Here is a 20134-nt window from a genome sequence, read left to right as displayed (position 1 = left end):
TCAGGGATGTTTAAATATCCTATTTTGGAATAAACAAGGCAAGTTTACTTTTCACCATTCTATGACATAAGTCGGTGCCGCGATGTGCCCGATAGATTGATAGATCTTTTATTTCCTCCATATATTGAGAGCATAACATATGTACAGCAGGTTTAATTGGTATCAAAGTACAAAATAAATGTCAAATAATGTATGTTTCTATATACACAACAATAGGAAACTATAAGCATACAGTTAATGAGCTGGTGGTTTTGAATTCGAAGGATAAATACACTTATACTCGAAAGATGAGCGAAGATAACTTCTAAATTATCAAAACAAGATATAAATGAGTAATTGCTCATTGAGTTTGGTTTATTTGTTTATAATTGCAGGGTTTTGGAACATAGAGGCAGTCGACTTTATCGTTTAGAATACGAAAATTACTTACTTACTATTACATACTATCACTGCATTTTTTTCTACGATTATGACATTGATTTGTATCATATAACTGGAATCAATGTCTTAGGAGGGGAAGCATAACGTATTTGAATAATGAATTTCATGCGAATAAGTCAAGCTTGTAATTCAAAACTTTCTGCATTAAGATACGGGTTTTATCAGTTGTATTCTTCCTTTCTAATGCTTAACACATTTAGAGTTAAAATTTAACGCTAGCGTGAGATTTAGATCGTCTATACGCCTCCACATAGAAAATAAATATCCTTCTCTGACGCTTTAATGAACATCAGAACAAACTAACTTAAACTTCCTTAATGTGTTATTATAAACTTCCTTTCTGCATTTAAATACAAGTGTTTTATTAATAATAAACTGTGTTAATGTATGCACAGGATGTTATTGGTTTCTTTATGCTGTTACTTGATATGTATATCTTTATCACTTTACGGGATGGAATACAGAACATTGTTTTTGGTCCATTCATTGATCGTCATACAATTCTGGGGTAAGTTGAAACTTTTGAGTTATCTTTATGTTATGTGCATAATGTTAAACATTCTATGAATTTTCATGACGATGGTCATGCATAATCAGTTTTACGATTTATTTTATTATCAACTGTTTACCCGATAGTTTTGTATTCACTTTCCCTGCGCGGTTTACCGCGGTATTGGCATGGAAGTAACGTTGAGTACGAACTTAGTTAAGATTTTGTACGATTCGATGCGCCTTTTGGATCATGCGACAGCTGTATGATTCGGACATAGAAGTTTAGCGTGTGCTGTGGTCATGCTGGTAGCGTTATTGGTCTTTACTGTAGCCGTAGCTGATCATGCTAAATTGGGTATGTACAAGAAAATTGGAGTCGCATTTAAACCCTAGCTTAAGCGTTAAGCATCGTATGAGACTATGTTTGATACGTAGCAATACAGATCAAAACGTAGTTAATTCAAATCATATGCAGAAGTAGAAGCCAAGATGTAAAATCTTTAGTCATGTTTCACGAACCGTGACAATGTATGTAACAATGACCACGACAAAGGCACCGATTCATCAACGACGAGAGCACGAATGTCATGTCGAATACTAACGGATGCAACGCAGATCCACGTTACAACCTATTAAGTCCGTGTTACGATCTAGCACGGCATAATCACGGCAGCATTAGAATAACTAAGGGACACCTGGTGCTGATCGTGTATTGTCAGGATTCGTATCTTTGTCTTATTTTAAATTGGGTTCATTGTAGAGTGAGATTTAAGGTGGTACATAATCGCCTTTATCACCATTCCCATCGTTAGATAATTACCATTAATTCTAGTTATTTTATCTCTCCCCAAAAACTTCTACGTAAACTGTTTCAGCGTTCAGCGACAATCGGTCATGTTTAAACGGGCAAATCATTATAGCATCAGCATGCATCTTGTGTAGTCTTTATAGACCAGGAAGATCAATTACTTTTAAAGATATCTAAATGCAGATTGAGAAATGTGAAATATGAGGTTTCCTAATAGGCACCAATGGCAAAAGGAGCGGAGGTACTCTTTAAACAGATAGTGTTATCTTATTTCCTATTCAATTCTGAGAAATTACCATTATTTAATTAAAACAATAGAAATAGGTTAATAATTAATGGGAAAGATGCCACTTCGATAATAAATGGCGATCTTGGCTTTTAGATCATATTTTGAATGTTTCAGTGTACAGTGATTTGATTTGACTAAGTAAATAATAAATACAAAAACATTTTAGACGTGATATAACAAAATAGCAAACATATGCACAATAACATCTCCATTTTAATCCATTTTGGCGACTGCTTTGGAAGCAATTTTATATTTGATATTGTTCAAAATGCTGTCTCTATTCTTAATACATGTATATTAGTTTTGTATTCAAATGATTAACTAAAGAACATGTTCGGCAAACAATCAAATCTAACGGATCAGTAATTTAAAAATGAAACATTTTCATAATATTTTCAGCCATCTTGGACGCCTTATTGAATTTTCTTTATCCAATATTTTATATGCAATTACACAATTTCTTAATCTTTAAAATAAAACTTTAATGGCTTACGACTAAATGAAAATATTCATTCACAATATTAGACAACTGGATTCTTGTATACAGGGTCTTAGCTACCAAACTATGCAAAAACACATCGCTTAATATCGCCATGCAGGGTTTACTTCAGCTGCCGACCTATGTCTTGGCCGTATATGCATCAATCCTTAGACATCCACAGCTCATACGTGTAGCTTTCCCAGCAGAGTGTGTAACCTTGGTTTGATGAATGACATGTGTTCCTATTCATAGTCATCATCACTGCTATCAACTTCAAATTGATTTCATTCCTTTGTTAGTCTTGTCATTGACAATCAAATTTACACAATAATGTTTGACACAAAGTGTTATCCAATGATTAATTTTCTCCTAAAAATCACTTGTTGTTTATACAAATTGTACTTTCACATGAAACTAAAATAAAGTCTATCGAATATCTTGAGACTATTACAAAGTGGTCATAGTATTTCACTGCACAAAATGCTAAGCAAAATATATACAACTTGTTTTTACTCAGATATTCAAAGAAATTCTGGATTGCCTTTGTGTGTAATCAAGTTGCATTGTACCGAACCGCCACTTAATTGACTAAGTCTCAAAGATATTTAATCGGTAAAAAATCTGCTATTATTGCATGTGTGTTTTCGGTCTTTTATTGTGGAGTGATAAAACGCAAATTCCCGGGCGTTATCGATAGAAAACCTGCATTATTCAGTAAATTCACGTGCTGTTAATTATCGGCTTCTTGTTTTGCATTAGCGCTATCATGGCACGCGTCATAACAATGGCCGCTGAGCGACCTGGGTTTTTTTACCGAAAGTGGGTCAACGATGCAAACTTTTGCAAAAAAAATTCTCCATAAGAAGCTGTATACAAATATCAAATAATATCAAAAATGAAATAAACCAAATTTATCTTACATATTTTCTTCTGAGTTTTCCTTTCCTGGCAAGCTGAAGTGTTTCTGCTGTTGTTTTGACTATTTGTTTGCTATAAAAGCTCTAAATTAAGTCTAAAACATTTAACTCTTCTCAACTTGAGTGATTTCTGTCGATTTTATTCAGAACAAACGACTTATATGAATATGATTCCATTACGTCGTATGCAATGAACAAAGAATGTTCAAATATTTTTTTCTCTGATGATGAAGATGCTGTACATTTTATCCAGAACATGTTAACACATTTTTCCGGTTTAAATTAGTTGCCAAAACATATAAATTTTAAAGTGATAATATATCGGTAACTAATCGATTTCCCGATAGGTCCTCTGTGTAAAGAATCCAGTCACTGTCTAAAACAAAACATTCCAATCGACTGAAGACTGAAACAAAAATGCAACTTTCGAGTTGTGTAGCGGCCCTTATCGAGTTTAATGTAAAACTTTTTCAATTACTGTGTATTTTATGCAATAATAGCGATAATACACCTTTATTTCGGTCGTTACCATCTGTAAAGCCCCTTATAATAGTTTACAACCCTAGAGCTACGCACTCGGACTGTAGACCTTTTTGCGGGCCTTTGCAGATCGTAACGATCTCAAAAAGGTGTATCAACCCTATAATAGTTGTTATCACCATGGCGCAAAAATTATGAATGCATGCCATTTTTGACAAACACAGTTTCATCATGAGATGAAAGACTGTTAGAACGAAAACTAGAAATATGTGAAAAACATATTAACAGTTCCAGGCAACCTGTTTCGGCAGTTGAAGCGGTGTGTCTCGTACTGCAACATTACATTTTCGCTGTTTTGGCAATATAGCACTTTTTCGATCAAATAATTGGTTTTTTATATGAAGTCGATATTGAAGATTTTATTCATGGTTTTAGTAACAATCATACAATGCAACCCGATCGTTGTACCATCTGGGAGCGTGTCTGTTCGAAGGGGCCAAAACAAGACGCTATCCTGTTCCTATGAAGGACAACGTACCGATCTTACTACAATTTGCGTATGGGATTCCGGAAGAAATGGTACATTTCATGGAAAGGTATATATTCAACAATCACCGAATGGCACATGCACGAAACTATCTGGGAACGAATCCCAATATGGATACTCCTGCCAAGCAAAGAACGTGTTCACCATCACCATTTATAACATCGGAGAAGAACGTAATGGAGAACAATGGCAATGTCATCAGCTCATAGGCTCAACCGGTCATTATCAGAGAAGCAACCAAATAACAATTGAATTACAAGGTAAGTCTCCTTTTTAAGATTTTAACAATATCATTAAATTACCTTAAAGTCGCACCCTCACAGATATACCATTAAACACCTTTTTAATTTTTTGTCTTGGAAAAAGCAAATTTTTGCGAAAATATCTGATATAAGATTGTTGACAAAAAATCAGATCGTAGATTTTCATATTTCTGTTCGAAAATCAATGTTTTATGGCTTTAACCGTTACTAACGGTTTAAGAAAAACGCATAAAACATCATTTTTTGAACTTAAATAAGAAATTCTGCGATCTGATTTTTTGTAAGCAATCTTATATAACTGGTTTCCATTTTTCGCAATAATTGGCTCGTTCCAAGACAAAAAAAGAGTTGTCAAAACGTTCAATCTGTTAGAGTGCAGCTTTAATATAAAATGTAGACATACCTTAAATTCAGACAGTTTCAATAAAGTTCATCACTTGCAACGTTGCTTGTAGCTAAGCATTATTTCGTTTATCAAAATGGCATTGCTTTAAACATAAAAACAGACAGTTTCAAAGCAAATAACAGTATTTGATTCTCCTTTAAACATTTATATTAAAACAATGTAATTTTACAAATACCATTACTTTGACAAAGATAATAACTTTGATCTAAAGTATGTAAACATGACCGTCGGTAATTATTTGACAGCGTTCGTGTGAATGTTGCCAAGTACGTTGTAAATGAAGCAGTGGGCTGTACTGCTATATGTTCAAAATATTTTGCTCTATTTTCTGTATTTATTTTTTATATTTTTGAAACCATTAATTTTCTCACATGTATGTTCTACAAACTTTTAAATAGTTATGCGTGTTTACTCAAAATATGCCTAGAAGGGCATGTAATGTACAACGTGTAAATCATAGACCTATCAAAGTATATATGACGTAGTGTTATAACTAAGATAAATCCAATAGGCAAACGGTTTCGGTTGTGTTGCCCATTCACATATTGTATCGAAGTCACCTTAAATCTTTTGAGGGTGAACTTGTACCCAATACTTTTTATTTTAGCTTTAGTCCCAATCACGGCGGTAACCATGACAGATCCCAGAGTTTTGACAGTGACAATGGACGCCGGTTCTTTTGAGACATTCAAATGTAGATCATCAGGTGGACTTCCCATGGCGACAATAAAATGGTTTAAGGTCACAGGAGACACGTGCTCTCAGTCTGGAGTGGATATCACGTCTTTAGTTTCAAGTTCTTCTGCCAGTAATGTCGAGGGCCTGGAGTATGTAGAGAGTATATTGACCTTCACCGCTTCCAGTAAAGATGATGGATTGAGAATCTGTTGCATGGCCAGTAATGTTGCCGGGAAGCAGCTTGTGTCTGAGACAAGACTTCTGGATGTTAAATGTAAGTTTTATTAAGACGAAAGAAAACGTTGCTCAGTTGTATTTCCCTGTTTCCTTTCCTTTTAAATTGCACCCATAAAAATATACAAAATTACACAATATCAATGAACAATATTGGATGTGCAACAATACTATAACAGTATCAAGTCGTAATTTTCTTAACAAAATATTTGTGTAGTATATTGTTGGATCGAAATAATTTCTATCAATTACAAATAAGACTAAAGTGCCATTCATTTTCAACACATTCATTTGGACTCACTTCACATTATGTCCTTCTCGTGGAATTATATTATAACGGCTATTTTTCTGTTTCTAGATCATGGAAACTTAGATAAGATAGATAAATCTTAATATTTTGACATCTTAGACATCTTCATATGTTTCATATACGAAATTTGCTTTAACAGAGTAATATGTAAAATACCCTTTTTGACTACTGACCACATTTATGTAACGAACATAACAACGCCGTGAAAAGTTTACACTTTATACAACGTTTTTAACCATACAATGAAAAGGAAATTTGAGTGTAAATGTAAGTGACAAATAGAAATACGTATTTACAATACTAGTTTATAAAACCAATTTTCAGTTCTTGAAAGTCTGTGTATTTCTTTAAAAAAACATTGATTTTTTATGTTCCTTTACACAGTTGCTTATATGTATCTTATAATAAATAATAATATATATTTACATTAACACTTCATTCCTTAACGATGGTTGTTGTTTATCAATTTCATATTATATCTGTATAAAGTGCAATGGCATTTCCCATCGAAATCGCGTGCGTTTGTTCGATACTTCTGTCCTGTCATTGGGCGCAATAATACTAATTCAGTTTGGAAGAAATGTGCATAAAACACGGTATTTCTACCTTATGAGACTATGGTAGATCACAGTAAATCTTTTAGCATTCACCAATCATTTTTGCGCTCCCTGCTGTTAAATACACGGTTTCAATCTTGTTTTCAGTATTAAGTATTTTCCATAATTGCAGGTTTATCACTCAAAATTTATGTTTGTTATACATGTGTATGTATTGATTTTGAATAAGAGTGTCACCTTAAATATTATGAGTTGAACAGTCCCAATTGTTGACTCTTTCACGATTATTTATTTTACGAAGTTACAAAAAACAACGATATCCAAACATATTCTTTTGGATAACTGGTTGTTCAAAATTAATAAAACTTTTCATGCTAAAACGTTAACATTAGATAATCATTAAAATCGACGGGATAATAAAATAGTGAGTAGTGATAACGGTGGTACACCTTAAAACATCTCATGCTATGTACAATTAATACACGTTTGAGGCCAACTCACAATACATCTACTGTTTATCACTTTGTCACACTCAGCATTTTTTCCTGCATTTTCCATCAATCCGGGTGTATACAATCATTGAATTGGATAACATCGATGCGACTCTATATCATTATTTAGTATCATAAAGTATAATGATCAGAAAAATCAATCATATGGCCAATTATAGGGCAGTAGAAAGTATTTGTATAACTTTAGATGTTTAATATATTCCTGTGCGGTCTGAATGAGTTTTCATATTCAAAACACCGTCTAGTGTCCGTCAAACCGTTAAGCAAGGGTAAGTTTCTTTCACGGCATCGCCCAGCCACATATATGTATTAGCAAAAACGATTATCCAACCATACTATTAATTTATACTATACTTACTATACCGTAACGATCGTTCATTTCAGACAATACATCAATTTCTAGATTTGATGTCGGCGCTTTTCCAAATCAAACTATCGTTGCCATAAATGAATTGGAGACAGTTGTTATCGTATGTGAGGTTTTCAGCAACCCTCGCTCTACGGTCAGATTGAAACAAAAACACATGGCAACAATCTTGGTTGAAAGAAGAAATGTTCTCCAAATAGAGTATGTTATTCAAAATGCCTCATGCTCTGATGCTGCTGTCTACACTTGTTCAGGATTCAACAACTACACGGATTTGAAAAGAACGCCATCAAAAGAGTTGCAGTTGTTAGTGAAATGTATGTTGTTGTGTTTTAATATAAGTAGGATTTTCAATGTATCCCTTAAATATTCATGTAATGTATGTTTTCGTTAATGTGAAGTATATTGTTGACCAATCCAAAACAATTTAAGGGAATCAAATAAACGTGAATGGAAAGAAGAACATTTTACTAGTAAACTTGCATTTATCGATTGTATAAGCAGACAATAATTTCAACGCAATACACTCGGGAAATAGTACAATTCGACAAACTGTCCGTACGCGTAATTACAATGCAATAAATGATAGAACGTCTTTTATAGGCTCTCCTAGACCATCCGATAGTCTTGAACATATAAAGCGAAATTTCACTGGATACCTACATGGAAATGTAACTTTTACTTTTTTGGCTATGGCATATCCACCGCCGATGTTCGAATGGCAAACGTGGAATGGAACATCATATAACAAAGTTAATAGAGGAAGCCATTTTATCACAACAACAGATCTGCTCACATCATTAACCATTTTGAATATTCAAGTGGACGATTATGTCTCATATATTCTGGAAGTTTCAAATGGAATAGCACCAAATTTACGGGAACACTTTTATCTGAATCCTCAAGGTATGTATTACAAATTTTGTTCACGTAATGTGTCTAGAGTTTTGCGTTATAACATAATCATTATATTAAAATAGATTAGTAGATTAGTAATTGACCTTTCGGTTCCTCAAAAACGACATTTATTTTGCATTGAATTACAATGTCTTATCGTCAATGTAGTGAAATGTTTATAGTTGAACGGACTACTTAGACATGCTAAGCAATGGTCATACTTAAAAGTTTCATGAAGCGTGACATCACGATCGCAATGGCAATGATATACAAATCGTGATGTAAAATTGAGTAACATAGTGCATTTATTTCATTGGACTAGATGTGCCACAGTGTCCTACAAACTTTAGCCTGCTTTCGAAGTCAACTACAATGGCAACAGTGCAGTGGAACGGAGAGTTTAATGGAGGGCTTCAACAGTCATTCGTACTGGTTTATAAGAAGCGACCTGACTCCAAATACTACACTCTTACCAAGCCAGAGGATGATGAAACAGTGATATACAAAGTGGAAATATCAAGTTTAGAAGGCGGCAAACTCTATGATGTAACTTTATATTCAAAGAACAAAATTGGCCCATGCATGCAAAATCAGTCACTGGAAGTTAAAACAGACACAGGTAAGTTGAATTATTTGGTTGCGGTACCAAATGCATTACTGATACTTTCCGGAATAATAGTGTAAGTGTTTGTTTAGACACTGTACCAAGTCACACCTATTTACCCGAATGGTACATCATCATTGAAAGAAAAATAAATACATAAATGCATTGTCGTTCAATTTCTTAGTGGGTTCGACATTTATTCGGCACGAACGACTTACAGATATGTGTTATGCTGGTAGGTTAGGTACACACTTAAAGAAGTCTTCTAGAAACCTTTCTAAAAATAAAAATAAATTATATTATGTTACAATAATATCAAGGAGCAATGAATCTTTTCAAAATATCAGGGGGCGGGCATCAGAAATGTTTTCTCAAAAATCCTACCAGGTCTTTTTCCGGGAGGCGGTCTCACCGGGCCTATACACATCCCGTCCGTCGGGAATCAACCGTTGTCCGACGTCCGCTATATCTCCGCCACCCCAGTTGGTGATAAACATTGAAAGGTGTATAGTTGTATTGGGGTTGTTATCGAGTTTATTACAAGTCATGTTTATCTTATTCTTCTAATGTCGAAAGCTTTATTACAACCGTTAAGCATTTGATTCGGAGTTATGTTAATTTGATATAACCGAAAGACACAATCACGGCTTACTTGGATAAGTTATACCGTTATTTTTATTTCAGAAGACATAACTTCAAATCATTCTCCCATTATTGGTGGTGCAGTTGGTGGAAGTCTCGGTATAGTTGTTGCTGTAATCGTCTTGGTGTTCATTCTGAGACGTAAGAACACATTAAACTGTGCCTGCATCATGTCCATATTGAAGGAAGAAGGTATAGCATGTATCACCAGCATATATGTGTTTTAGATCACATCATGTAAAATAAACAATAATTTCAATACGTAACGCGTTTATATTCCTTCCAATAGTGAAATTCAAATTCAACTGGTTAATAAATGTTCTCTGTTTCAAATTATTTCAAGGATTTAAGGGGTGTTTTAATAAATAAATTTCGTAGTTATACTTTATTTGATTCGTAGTGATGTTATGAATATACAGTTATACCATTTAGTGAAACAATCGCAAACGGAAATTATCAAATCAATGTGAATGGCTTTAAAATGGTATCCATCTTCGCACATGAATAAAGTACTAGCCAATCTACATACTTTTATTTATATTATCTTTAAACTGAAACGGATTTACCATGTAACGCTTTTTTCAACTTTCGAGAAGTCTAAGTTGCTTTATGAGTGTACACATAAATTCCATTTGACCCATATCATTCTGATATTTGATCTAGCTACATATAGCCTTGAATGATATGTAGGCCCGCATTATTCTGACCGAAGTGAAAAGTCATCAACTTGCAATCAAACATATTTGGCACAATATATAAGGCAGTGTGATATGCACAAACCTCTGGTCATCAAAGTCACCAACATGCAATCAAACATATAAGGCGCAATATATAAGGCAGTGTGATATGCAATTTTGGTCATAAAAGTCATTCCACTCCATTTTCCAGCGCTCGCTTCACTCGCTTCAAATTTACACATGTTCATTTGATAGTGTCATTTGTTGTTAAACTAGTATAATTATATGAAATTGTTTGCACTGGATTCAACGTATCTTGATCGTTCAACGTATGCATTCAAAACCAGCGGAGAGTCAATTTTTTGTCTAAAATTGCCAGACATTTCTCTTAATGTGTCCTTATATAAAGCATCCCTATATCATGCCTGGAATAGACAATTCGTCTCGCAACTATATATAATATTCCGGAAATCAGCCTAGGGTGACACCCCCAGTTTCCCTCATAGTATTCTTATTAATCGATACATAATTCATCTAAAAGAATCTGGTCAATGAATAAAGGTAAAAGAAATGTCTCATTTTTTTCAGATATGGATTCAGGTCAAAATTGGTAAGTTTCTATACTTGTGTAGACAATATACTTTGTGTTGTCTGTGTTGCTACTTTGTTTTTCCTTTGATAAATAAAAAATGGATTTCATGTAAAACTGTCAGCTGTTAAACCCCATAAATTATCTCGGAAAAGTATGATAACAAGCCGAGAGTCAAAATCACTTTAGAGTTATGGTCCTTGGAATTACAAAAAAATAATGAACTGAACTGATTGTGTCCGCTGTCATACTTTGGCAAAATCGAAATACCTCCAACATCATAAGTAAGCTTGGTCATGATGTTTTTATTTTAAAAACTCATAGCAATGAAAACATATCTGTTAAATCCCAATTGAATCCGAGTCATGGCCGTTGATTTGACATATACATCAAGATTAGATAAAAAACAACTTGGTCACGAAGTTTATAGCAAACACGCCCAATTTCTAGCCGGAAGGTCTCAGTCGCTCAAGTGTAAAGGTGTTTGAATCGCCACGTTCGTTGACGAAATGAAAGGTACCATTCACTGCAAAGTTACGACTCTTGAATTGGACTAAAACGTATTAATGACAGGGTCCGCTTTCTAAATTTGACTGATGTAGACCGCTTATCACCAAAGTTGGTGGCATAAAAATAAGACGGACGTATTTTTCGACCGTTTGTATTCTTGTTTTGAGATACATAAAATTGTTGCAAAGTTTTAATTTGGTATGCATCATACTGTTAAAATTTCACACAAACAATTACTCATAGTCATAAAGTATCGATACTTTGATGGTCATCTTCTACAACAGTTTCTTTATCAGTATGTAATTTGTCCCAATGGACATGGTTTTATATTAAGTTAACCTGGTACATTTTAACAAAAACAAAAACAATAAAAAAGCGTTATGGAGTTTCAACACGTGCATACTTAACATACATGTTGCAGCCATAATGGTGACAATCCAGGATATAACGCTGCAGTAACGTATGAAGTTGTATCAACAACCAAAGAGACGCCCGTTTACGATGCTTTAAGTAGGTAAACACTTCCATGTAATGCAATGGCAATTCTTCATTATAAGTTTCATATATCCTCTTAAAATGTAATGTTTTTGTTTCAGTGGTCCATATTTGTTAAAAGTCAATAGCGTATAGCCACATATCTACTCAATTCACTTAAACCAAGCTTGACAAAATCCGCATTATTCAAAATGACGACGTTGGCTAGTTTCCACGGACTTTATTTAGTTTGGAATTATCTATACAGATGGAACTTTGTTATGTTGCTATACCATACTAATAATAAACGGTCAAAGTTTAGGTAGATAATAGCGAAAAAAGGAAAGAAAATAATGGTTAATACTGTTAAATAATGCGACAAGTGTATACTATTGATAATGCTTTTGATGTAGCCTTATAATGATGACATGTATAATTAACTTTATATGAGATTATAAAAGTATATGTCACTTTTACTTAACAATAGTATATTAGGACCGCGCAGTGTCATGACTTGAGGAATGAGGAATTGTAATGAAACTTAGTATGTGTCAGGTTTATGCCAAGACGTATCTTTAAATCATATTCTTAATTAGGACAGGCCCACGTGAAAGGATTTTGGAAAAAGATAAAGCTGTAGCTCTAGTTAATTTATGAAGGTATGTACCTTGAAGTATTGACTTAGAAAATGGGTTTATGATGCATATAAACAGGAACATTCAAATTTGAAATACTGTAATTTATGTTTTTGTTTTCAGATGCTGGAAACGATGGGTAAGACATTTAAACGAAAACAATATAATTCTATTGAAGTATTTGATTAACGTAAGTATTTCCTTTATACCGGACTAATATCTTTTCATATCAACGTTGATACTCTTGCAGTGTGCGTTTTAAAAATCCTTTCAGACCCGACAATTCGCACTTGTACACGCCGCTGGAGGATTCCAATCCAAAGTCACGTGTTTATTACGAGAATACTAAGAGAGGTACGAATTATGTATTATTATATATATCTACTGCAAAGAAAGAAATAGATTTCATAACACACATATATGCATACTATATTCTGAAAGGGAGATTCTTTGGAAGCGATCAATTGTAAATGTCAGTTTCAGTTTGTGTTCAGTGAAATTGTCAGTAATAATACGTAACAATGAATTGTTATACCCAACATGATAACATGTATAGAAGTGGAGGTCACGACGTACCTTAGATAATCAATTTATCTATATGTAACAACATTACATTATAGTATTAAAATTGATTGTATTCACTTCACTGTTTCAAAACAATGATTAAACATAATTCGAAATCATTTTGGGTTAATAAGGAAGTATCGTAAAGTTTGGATTTTTTATCTAGATCATTTATTTTTGTTTGCAGAAGATCCTGTTTACAACAACCAAGTGCAGACAGTGCTTTAATTATATGACAATTTGACATTAAATCAGGACTTGAACTGCGTTATAAAAGGAAAAAAGACGAGCATGTGCATATTTAATCTGTCGTAATTTAAAAGTTCTCGCAGCACACGTATCATCAATTATAAATGAGCTCATTTTACTTGCTGCACATTACACACGTGAGTTCCCGCCCCTGAACGTATGGGGGGCAAGGGAGGGAACCGCATACCGCCTCTGCAAGGAAGAAGACTTTACCGTTTATGTTCACAGCGCCTCCTACAACCATTTCCGGACGCTCGTCTAAGCAGATAAACTCGGAGGCTGAGGCGTGTTGGTAATCTCCTGCTACTTAGTATCCGCTTAAAAGCATAAAATAAAGCTCACATTTCGGCTAATTATAAGTCAATGATGGAAGTGAAATTACACATTAAAATTCTTTTTTGTCGACGGTAGCTCAAGCCGGCATGAATTTATTGGGTTCTGTTGTTTATGCCAAGTGATAACAACAAGCCTGCAATAAATATCCAAGATATTTATTTATGAAAATAAGGCATGACTGTAGTCAACAACCGAATATGGCAAAATGCCCAGATTACAATCAACAATATGTAAACAATACAACAAAAACAAATACAACTAACCTGCAATAAATATCCAAGATATTTATTAATGAAAATAAGGCATGACTGTAGTCAACAACTGAATATGGCAAAATGCACAGATTATAGCACTTGACATATTAAAAACAGTCATGCGTGAAAGGTTAGTTTAACAGGATTAGGTTGATCACAGGACAGTAGGGGCGGAGATTTAGTTGAGAAATGATAAGAATTGTAAAATAGAGATCACAAGACAGTAGGGGCGGAGCTTTAGTTGAGAAATAATATAAATAATGAAATGGAGAAAATGGTAATTTGTATTACAAGGAACTTGGTATACAGAAGCAAGGCTCCTGACAAAAAATCACATTTAAAGATTATCATTTATTATCATTTTATTACAATTCCAAATACATGTCCTGTGACATTTTGAATAAAAGAAAAAAAACTTATACAATTTGCTTGCTTAAAACGTTTTTATACTCGTCAAAAGACAACAATAAGCAATGCTATTTTATGGGATGATTGTTGATATGTTGTAGTGTTGCCTTAAAATACTGCATGAAATAAGTAAACGTAACTTAAACATCTGTAAAATTACTTGCAAAAATACCAACATGTGTCGAAATGATAGAATACAAAACTTCATATATTTACATACAAAACATTGTTTCATGGTGTGCTTCGGTACACATTCTTGGTTAAAAAGTTCACAAATGATAAATATACGTTTTACGATTCCAAATTTTTTCACATTATTTGCCCAATGTAAAAGGTTAGCCCGTCAACGTTCTATAGCAAACTGATGTCATTAATTTGAGAAATGGGATCTGCGGTATTTTAAGGACACCCCTCCTATACCTCCTCTGGTTATGCTTTGCCACAAACCATAGTCAAAGAGATCTATCGAAGAAGAATTAATGAGCCAGCAAACATATTTTCTTGCTCATTCGTAAATAGACAAAACTTAGCAACGTCAAGTCTTTTTATACGAACATAAGGAAGTTGCGCCCCTTTTTATGACGTCATATGAAAAGTAGTGACGTCTGAAAGAACTTGAAGACGTGTAACATTCGAAGAAACATATTTAAATTGAAAATATACTTTTTTGTTCTCAAAATCTAGAGGCCGCATAAGCTGCTGTTTCATTAAAGCTGCAATGATTACGTTTTCTGTAAATATGAATGTACGTCAGCTCATTTTCAAATACATTATGTTGTTGTTTGGGTCATGTATGCTTTAATATTTGCCTAAGCCCAGAGGTCATATTAGAAAATAATATATAATGTTTACAATAGTTTACCATTGATTTTTACCTAAGCAAGTTGCTGTAAATCACTCCTGGATCACTCAACAACTATTTTTACTTGTATTCCTTCGTCCATCCAGAGAAGCATTCCTTAGGGATCTTTACCGATGTTGCGCGTGGGGATTTGAATACTGCACAAGGAGCGTCTTCGTCGTTCAAGTTTTGTCCGAATAACTTGCTGACCCCGTCATGGTGGAAGTCAAACTCGTATTCTGCCCCGTAGACCTGTAGAAATGTACACATGACTATGATATTTACTAGCCAGAGGAACTATGCGATACAAAGGTGATCACGAAACATGAAAATGTTTTTGAAAACGTAAATGATAATACTCGCTGCTACAAAGTGTCAACACGATATCAGGGGGTCCAACGTGTTTTGTGTTTTCCGAATTTTAAGTGAGGGAAATGTGTGATGCGGAATAGGTTAAAAAGATGAGAGAAGCTTACACGTATGGCGTTCGGGTGGGCGTATTTTTATTGCGAGAATTTTTTCCTTACTCCCAAATCCCTTCGAACACCGCCATTTCATTCCGCATCACACATTTCCCTCACTTAAAATTCGGAAAACACAAAACACGTTGGACCCCTCTTTATATGTGGTGGTATAAAATCAATATATAAACCAAGAGCTTTTTTATATATCTTGTAAAAGCTTGTAGAATATTGCAGCATTTCAAAACATGCTATCTGCTATTTAATTAATTGAGCTTAATCTTCAAAATATAAAACCAGCATTCATACACATTTTACGTGCTCAGTATACTTCCTAAAGGCCTAAAGGTTCTCGGCTGGGTCAACATGGCGGGAGCGAGGCAAATCGGCCCCTTACCAAATCTGCTTACTACCAAATCGGCCTCTAAGACGTTTAGGCCACTTCGTCCCCTTAATTAAATTGACTGGAGACATTTCGGCGCCTTACTGATTTTCAAAGGAGTCATTTCGCGCCTTAATTCTATTTATTTTTTTATTTGAATATAAGGAAAAAAATATAATTTGTCAAATTTTATTTCTAAAGAAGTTGTAAATGAGATCTTTAAATTCGCAAATAGACAAATATTTATGAAGTACATTGATAAGATCATTAAAGTCTAAATTCAAACCCTTATTTTTAATATAAAATGTCACTCGTATGTTTTACCAGGAAGAATCGCCTCATTCATTTGCGACTAAAACCTGTACGTTTTTTTTTATAAAAAACGTTTATGCACATTTTTATACAGTTCCGTTGAAATGCAAAATAAACTTTACACCGTTGAGTCCATGTTGAAGATTATGGTTTGCAATAGTTCATACAACCTTTTTTTAAAGAAATGTACGTAAGAAACGCGAAGAAACATGCAAGATATTCAATTTATGCCTTATATAAATATTAATTTTGTATCTCGATAAAGTTTAGTTTTTATTAGGCAATTCTGAAACGGTAAAAATTCTAAATGTCTTTTAAAAAAGACCGAGGAAATATCCTTAAACTTTTCAATATCTTAAGCAGTAGTGTGGCAACATGTCATAGCACATTAAATAAAAATACATTATCTTTTATATTCTGCTTCGGAAAAAATAAATTCTAAATGTATTTGAAAGGTTTCTTGGGTGCCAGTTCAATTATACATGTATATACTTTCTATAAATTTCGCTTCGAAATTATGAATAAATCTTTGTTTTACAGTATGTGAAACAATAAATGATAACATTTGGTTAAAATGAAGCTGTTCTTTTTTAGTTGTGTGACGTTTTTATGAACTTTATGGTAGTTGACCATAGTGACTTGCTGTAACGTCAAGATGTAACGTATCATGTTGGTTACACGTTGGGAAATATACGCTGCAGGACGCAATCCAAAATATAATGCAAAGTCAATACATATCTTTTCACGCCAATGTACTGCTACAAAATGAATATCTCCAGGGTCAACAAATATTCGCCTATATGCACGAGATAAGTCCGGCTCGAATATAATAGCGCCGCATCCTCAATCTAGCACAATGTTTACAAACGAATCCACAGTCGGGTACGTTAACTTAACCTCTTCACCGAGATAAAAGTCTTTAAAAAATCCACAATTGACAGATGTCACTTCTGGCCGGCTTAAGTCTACAATAACTCTTCTAGTTCATCTTTCTCTACAGTGTTCATGGGAGAAAAGCATAGATCACATCACAACGGATTCTCCTTAAACGGTCCTAGAATAGCCCCATGCTGCATGTCCGTGACAATTTCTTTGTCGACGATATCAGAAAAACGAAATACCTTTATGATTGATTGGGTCAGAAACCGGTAGGTCAGTTTTGCAATAGCCGATAGGGAATCCAAATTCGTTAAAATCACATATTTCATAATCGTCATACTCCAATAAAACTTCACGTAAACAAGAAATATTCCAACCAGTTTTTAAAGAAATCCTTGTACATTGAAAATTTGGCACACCTGATTTGTACACAATGTCATGTATCTGCACAATCTTTAATGCCTTAGCGTCACATGTGTACGACGTCAGAAAACGTAGACGCCTCAGATTCAGGACAACGATCAACGGAATTAGAGAAGTCAACAGTCTTGGATACACTGTTTTCAACTGCTAAGTTTTCCATGATATTTACTACAGCCGACTTCTAAGAACGTTGAAAAAAGTTCGGCTCGGGGTCAGGCGACGCTCCAGAGACCTCAGAATGGTAAACATCAGACGCTAGCAACTGTTTAATAGACGTAGCAGAGGCATTGGAAAACTCAGACGTAAGACACCGGTTATTTAGTGAGTCCTGCTTGTGCGGACAGGAACTGGAACATTCCGGATGTTCCCGCAGCTCACGATCCTTCATGAAGAAAATAGCACACACAGACATGGTTTACCGTGCGTAAATCCGACCCAATACGAGCTGTGTGAGGTGAAGTCTTTTTGCACCCACCCTTCTGATTCAAGGAGCAGAACCACGATCGCTTTCCTGACGATCCAAGCGACGTACCAAACTGAACGGAAGCAGATTAAGGCTTTCAATATCTACAAAACTATCGTGCCATGTAGGATTGCCTCTTTCAATATCCAGCAATATTTCTTGATGAATGTTCAAAATGCACTTCCATTGATACACATGTGCAAAGCCCATCATAGATCGTAAATGTGTAATCCTACGGTCCATTTAATCCAAAGAAATCCTCGAGCCTTCATGAAATAAATGGATTAAAATTGAACAATACTCCGCAATAAAATGAGTCATGGATAGGTCATTGTACTCCATCTCGGACTGTTTACATAAATGGCTAGGTACAAATGCATGAGACCATAATTGGGGTCGTTTAACTTGTCTATCAGTGCATTTCGAAGATTTTCCTGATTTAATTTTCTTTGGTTTGACATTACCTTCCCCACTGCTTAATACTTCAAGCGGCATTTTTGAATCCACCATGCGGTTGAGCGAATCTGAAGAACACAGCAGCTGAATATTCTTTGGAACCCTATGTCCAAACCTGGATCGGGATGGGGAGATGGGATCTTGCGAATCTGAAACTTCCAACGCTGAAAGTTTACCTCTTAGCTCTTCGATATCACGCCTTAATCGCCGGGCCTTGGGAGATTTACGGCGCTCCTCAACCAAACGTTGGAGGGAAGCCATTTCTTCCTTCAGAGCTTCAATCTCCTGCGGAATAGGACAACAATTCCAAATCCCTTTTTAAAACATCCTTCTCACGTTCCAAATCCGAAATTTGTTCGTCCAGCGACGATGGCCTCTTCGACCGCGAAGTTTTGGGTCGAGGTCCCGAATCCGCTATGTAAAACTATTAGACGACCGTTCCCGCGACTTAAATTCTAACAATAAAGTGAGCACCAAATAAATGAAATCAAGCGTAGAATTACCGCAAAGAAGTTAAAGGTACTAGAGGAACTAGAATTAACCCCCTTAGAATTAAGATTTTTGAAGCAAAAATTTCAACTTTCCATAAATTGCGTTGCAAAATTATGAATAAAACTTTGTTTTACAGTATGTGAAACAATAAATGATAAAATTTGGTTCACATTAAGCTGTTCTTTTCTAGAAGTGTGACGTTTTGTCTGAAATATATTTTCCGTAAGCATAAGCAGAAGCTACACTTATTTCTTTCCTTAGCAAATGCAAACAGTATTTGTTACGCCGTTTGCAATTCGTTATGTTTATTCTGGGAATAACTTGTTGTTACTAAAATAGTTATGTTAGTTTACCTTTGATCCAGTGGCCGCACCATCGTCAGATTAGCCCTCCTATTAATTAGCGGAATATCGGAGCCAGTTTGTTGTACTACCATATTTTGACTTCTACTGTATTTTCCTAAATTTGTTTAATTGTTTACCTTTGCTCCTGAGGTCACATTTTCTTCATAATAGCCTCACTGCGTCGAATCGGTCAAACAAAGCCAGTTCGCTGCGCTTCCAGTATGAGCATAATATGAGCCTCCTGTATAACCTTCATGGTGCAATGTGAATATGTTAAGAATGGGAAATAGTTAAGGTACCCGCCGTTCTAATGTTGTCATTTGTCGTACTATTAAAGTCACACTCTTAATCAAAATCAATACATACACGTGTATAACAAACATCAATTTTGAGTGATTAACATTAAACTACTTACTAAAAAATGCATTTGTGGAAAATATTAAGTACCGATAACGAGATT

At 34.6% G+C, this 20134-nt stretch overlaps 1 protein-coding gene across 4 annotated transcripts; it reads left to right on the top strand.

Annotated features, from left to right (window-relative positions):
- Positions 1-782: 782 nt before the first annotated feature.
- Positions 783-14670, top strand: LOC128206828 (uncharacterized). Of its 4 annotated transcripts, none has more exons than XM_052909633.1 (12): positions 783-949; positions 4344-4715; positions 5732-6076; positions 7800-8099; positions 8386-8688; positions 9002-9298; positions 9968-10117; positions 11191-11212; positions 12123-12215; positions 12934-12949; positions 13085-13164; positions 13562-14670. In XM_052909633.1, the coding sequence occupies exons 1-11, from the start codon at positions 829-831 to the stop codon at positions 13157-13159; spliced, it is 2094 nt and encodes a 697-aa protein (XP_052765593.1). In that variant the 5' UTR covers positions 783-828; the 3' UTR covers positions 13160-13164; positions 13562-14670. The 4 variants fall into 4 exon arrangements, 3 of the variants coding, with proteins under 3 accessions (XP_052765593.1, XP_052765668.1, XP_052765510.1); XM_052909708.1 differs by having other exon boundaries at positions 9968-10066; positions 12123-12211; positions 13562-14646; XM_052909550.1 differs by having other exon boundaries at positions 12123-12211; positions 13562-14646.
- Positions 14671-20134: the final 5464 nt, after the last annotated feature.

The sequence above is a fragment of the Mya arenaria genome, chromosome 1, assembly GCF_026914265.1.
Source record: "Mya arenaria isolate MELC-2E11 chromosome 1, ASM2691426v1".
NCBI classification, from domain to species: domain Eukaryota; kingdom Metazoa; phylum Mollusca; class Bivalvia; order Myida; family Myidae; genus Mya; species Mya arenaria.
Note: the sequence above shows the minus strand (reverse complement) of the source record. Positions and strands in the feature narration are given on the sequence as shown.

Excerpts from the sequence above, each read along its gene's own strand:
- LOC128206828 (XM_052909550.1), top strand. The coding sequence starts at position 829 with ATGCACAGGATGTTATTGGTTTCTTTATGCTGTTACTTGATATGTATA. Across the intron at positions 8,100-8,385 it reads GTTGCAGTTGTTAGTGAAAT|GCTCTCCTAGACCATCCGAT; the intron begins GTATGTTGTTGT and ends CGTCTTTTATAG. Across the intron at positions 10,118-11,190 it reads GTCCATATTGAAGGAAGAAG|ATATGGATTCAGGTCAAAAT; the intron begins GTATAGCATGTA and ends CATTTTTTTCAG.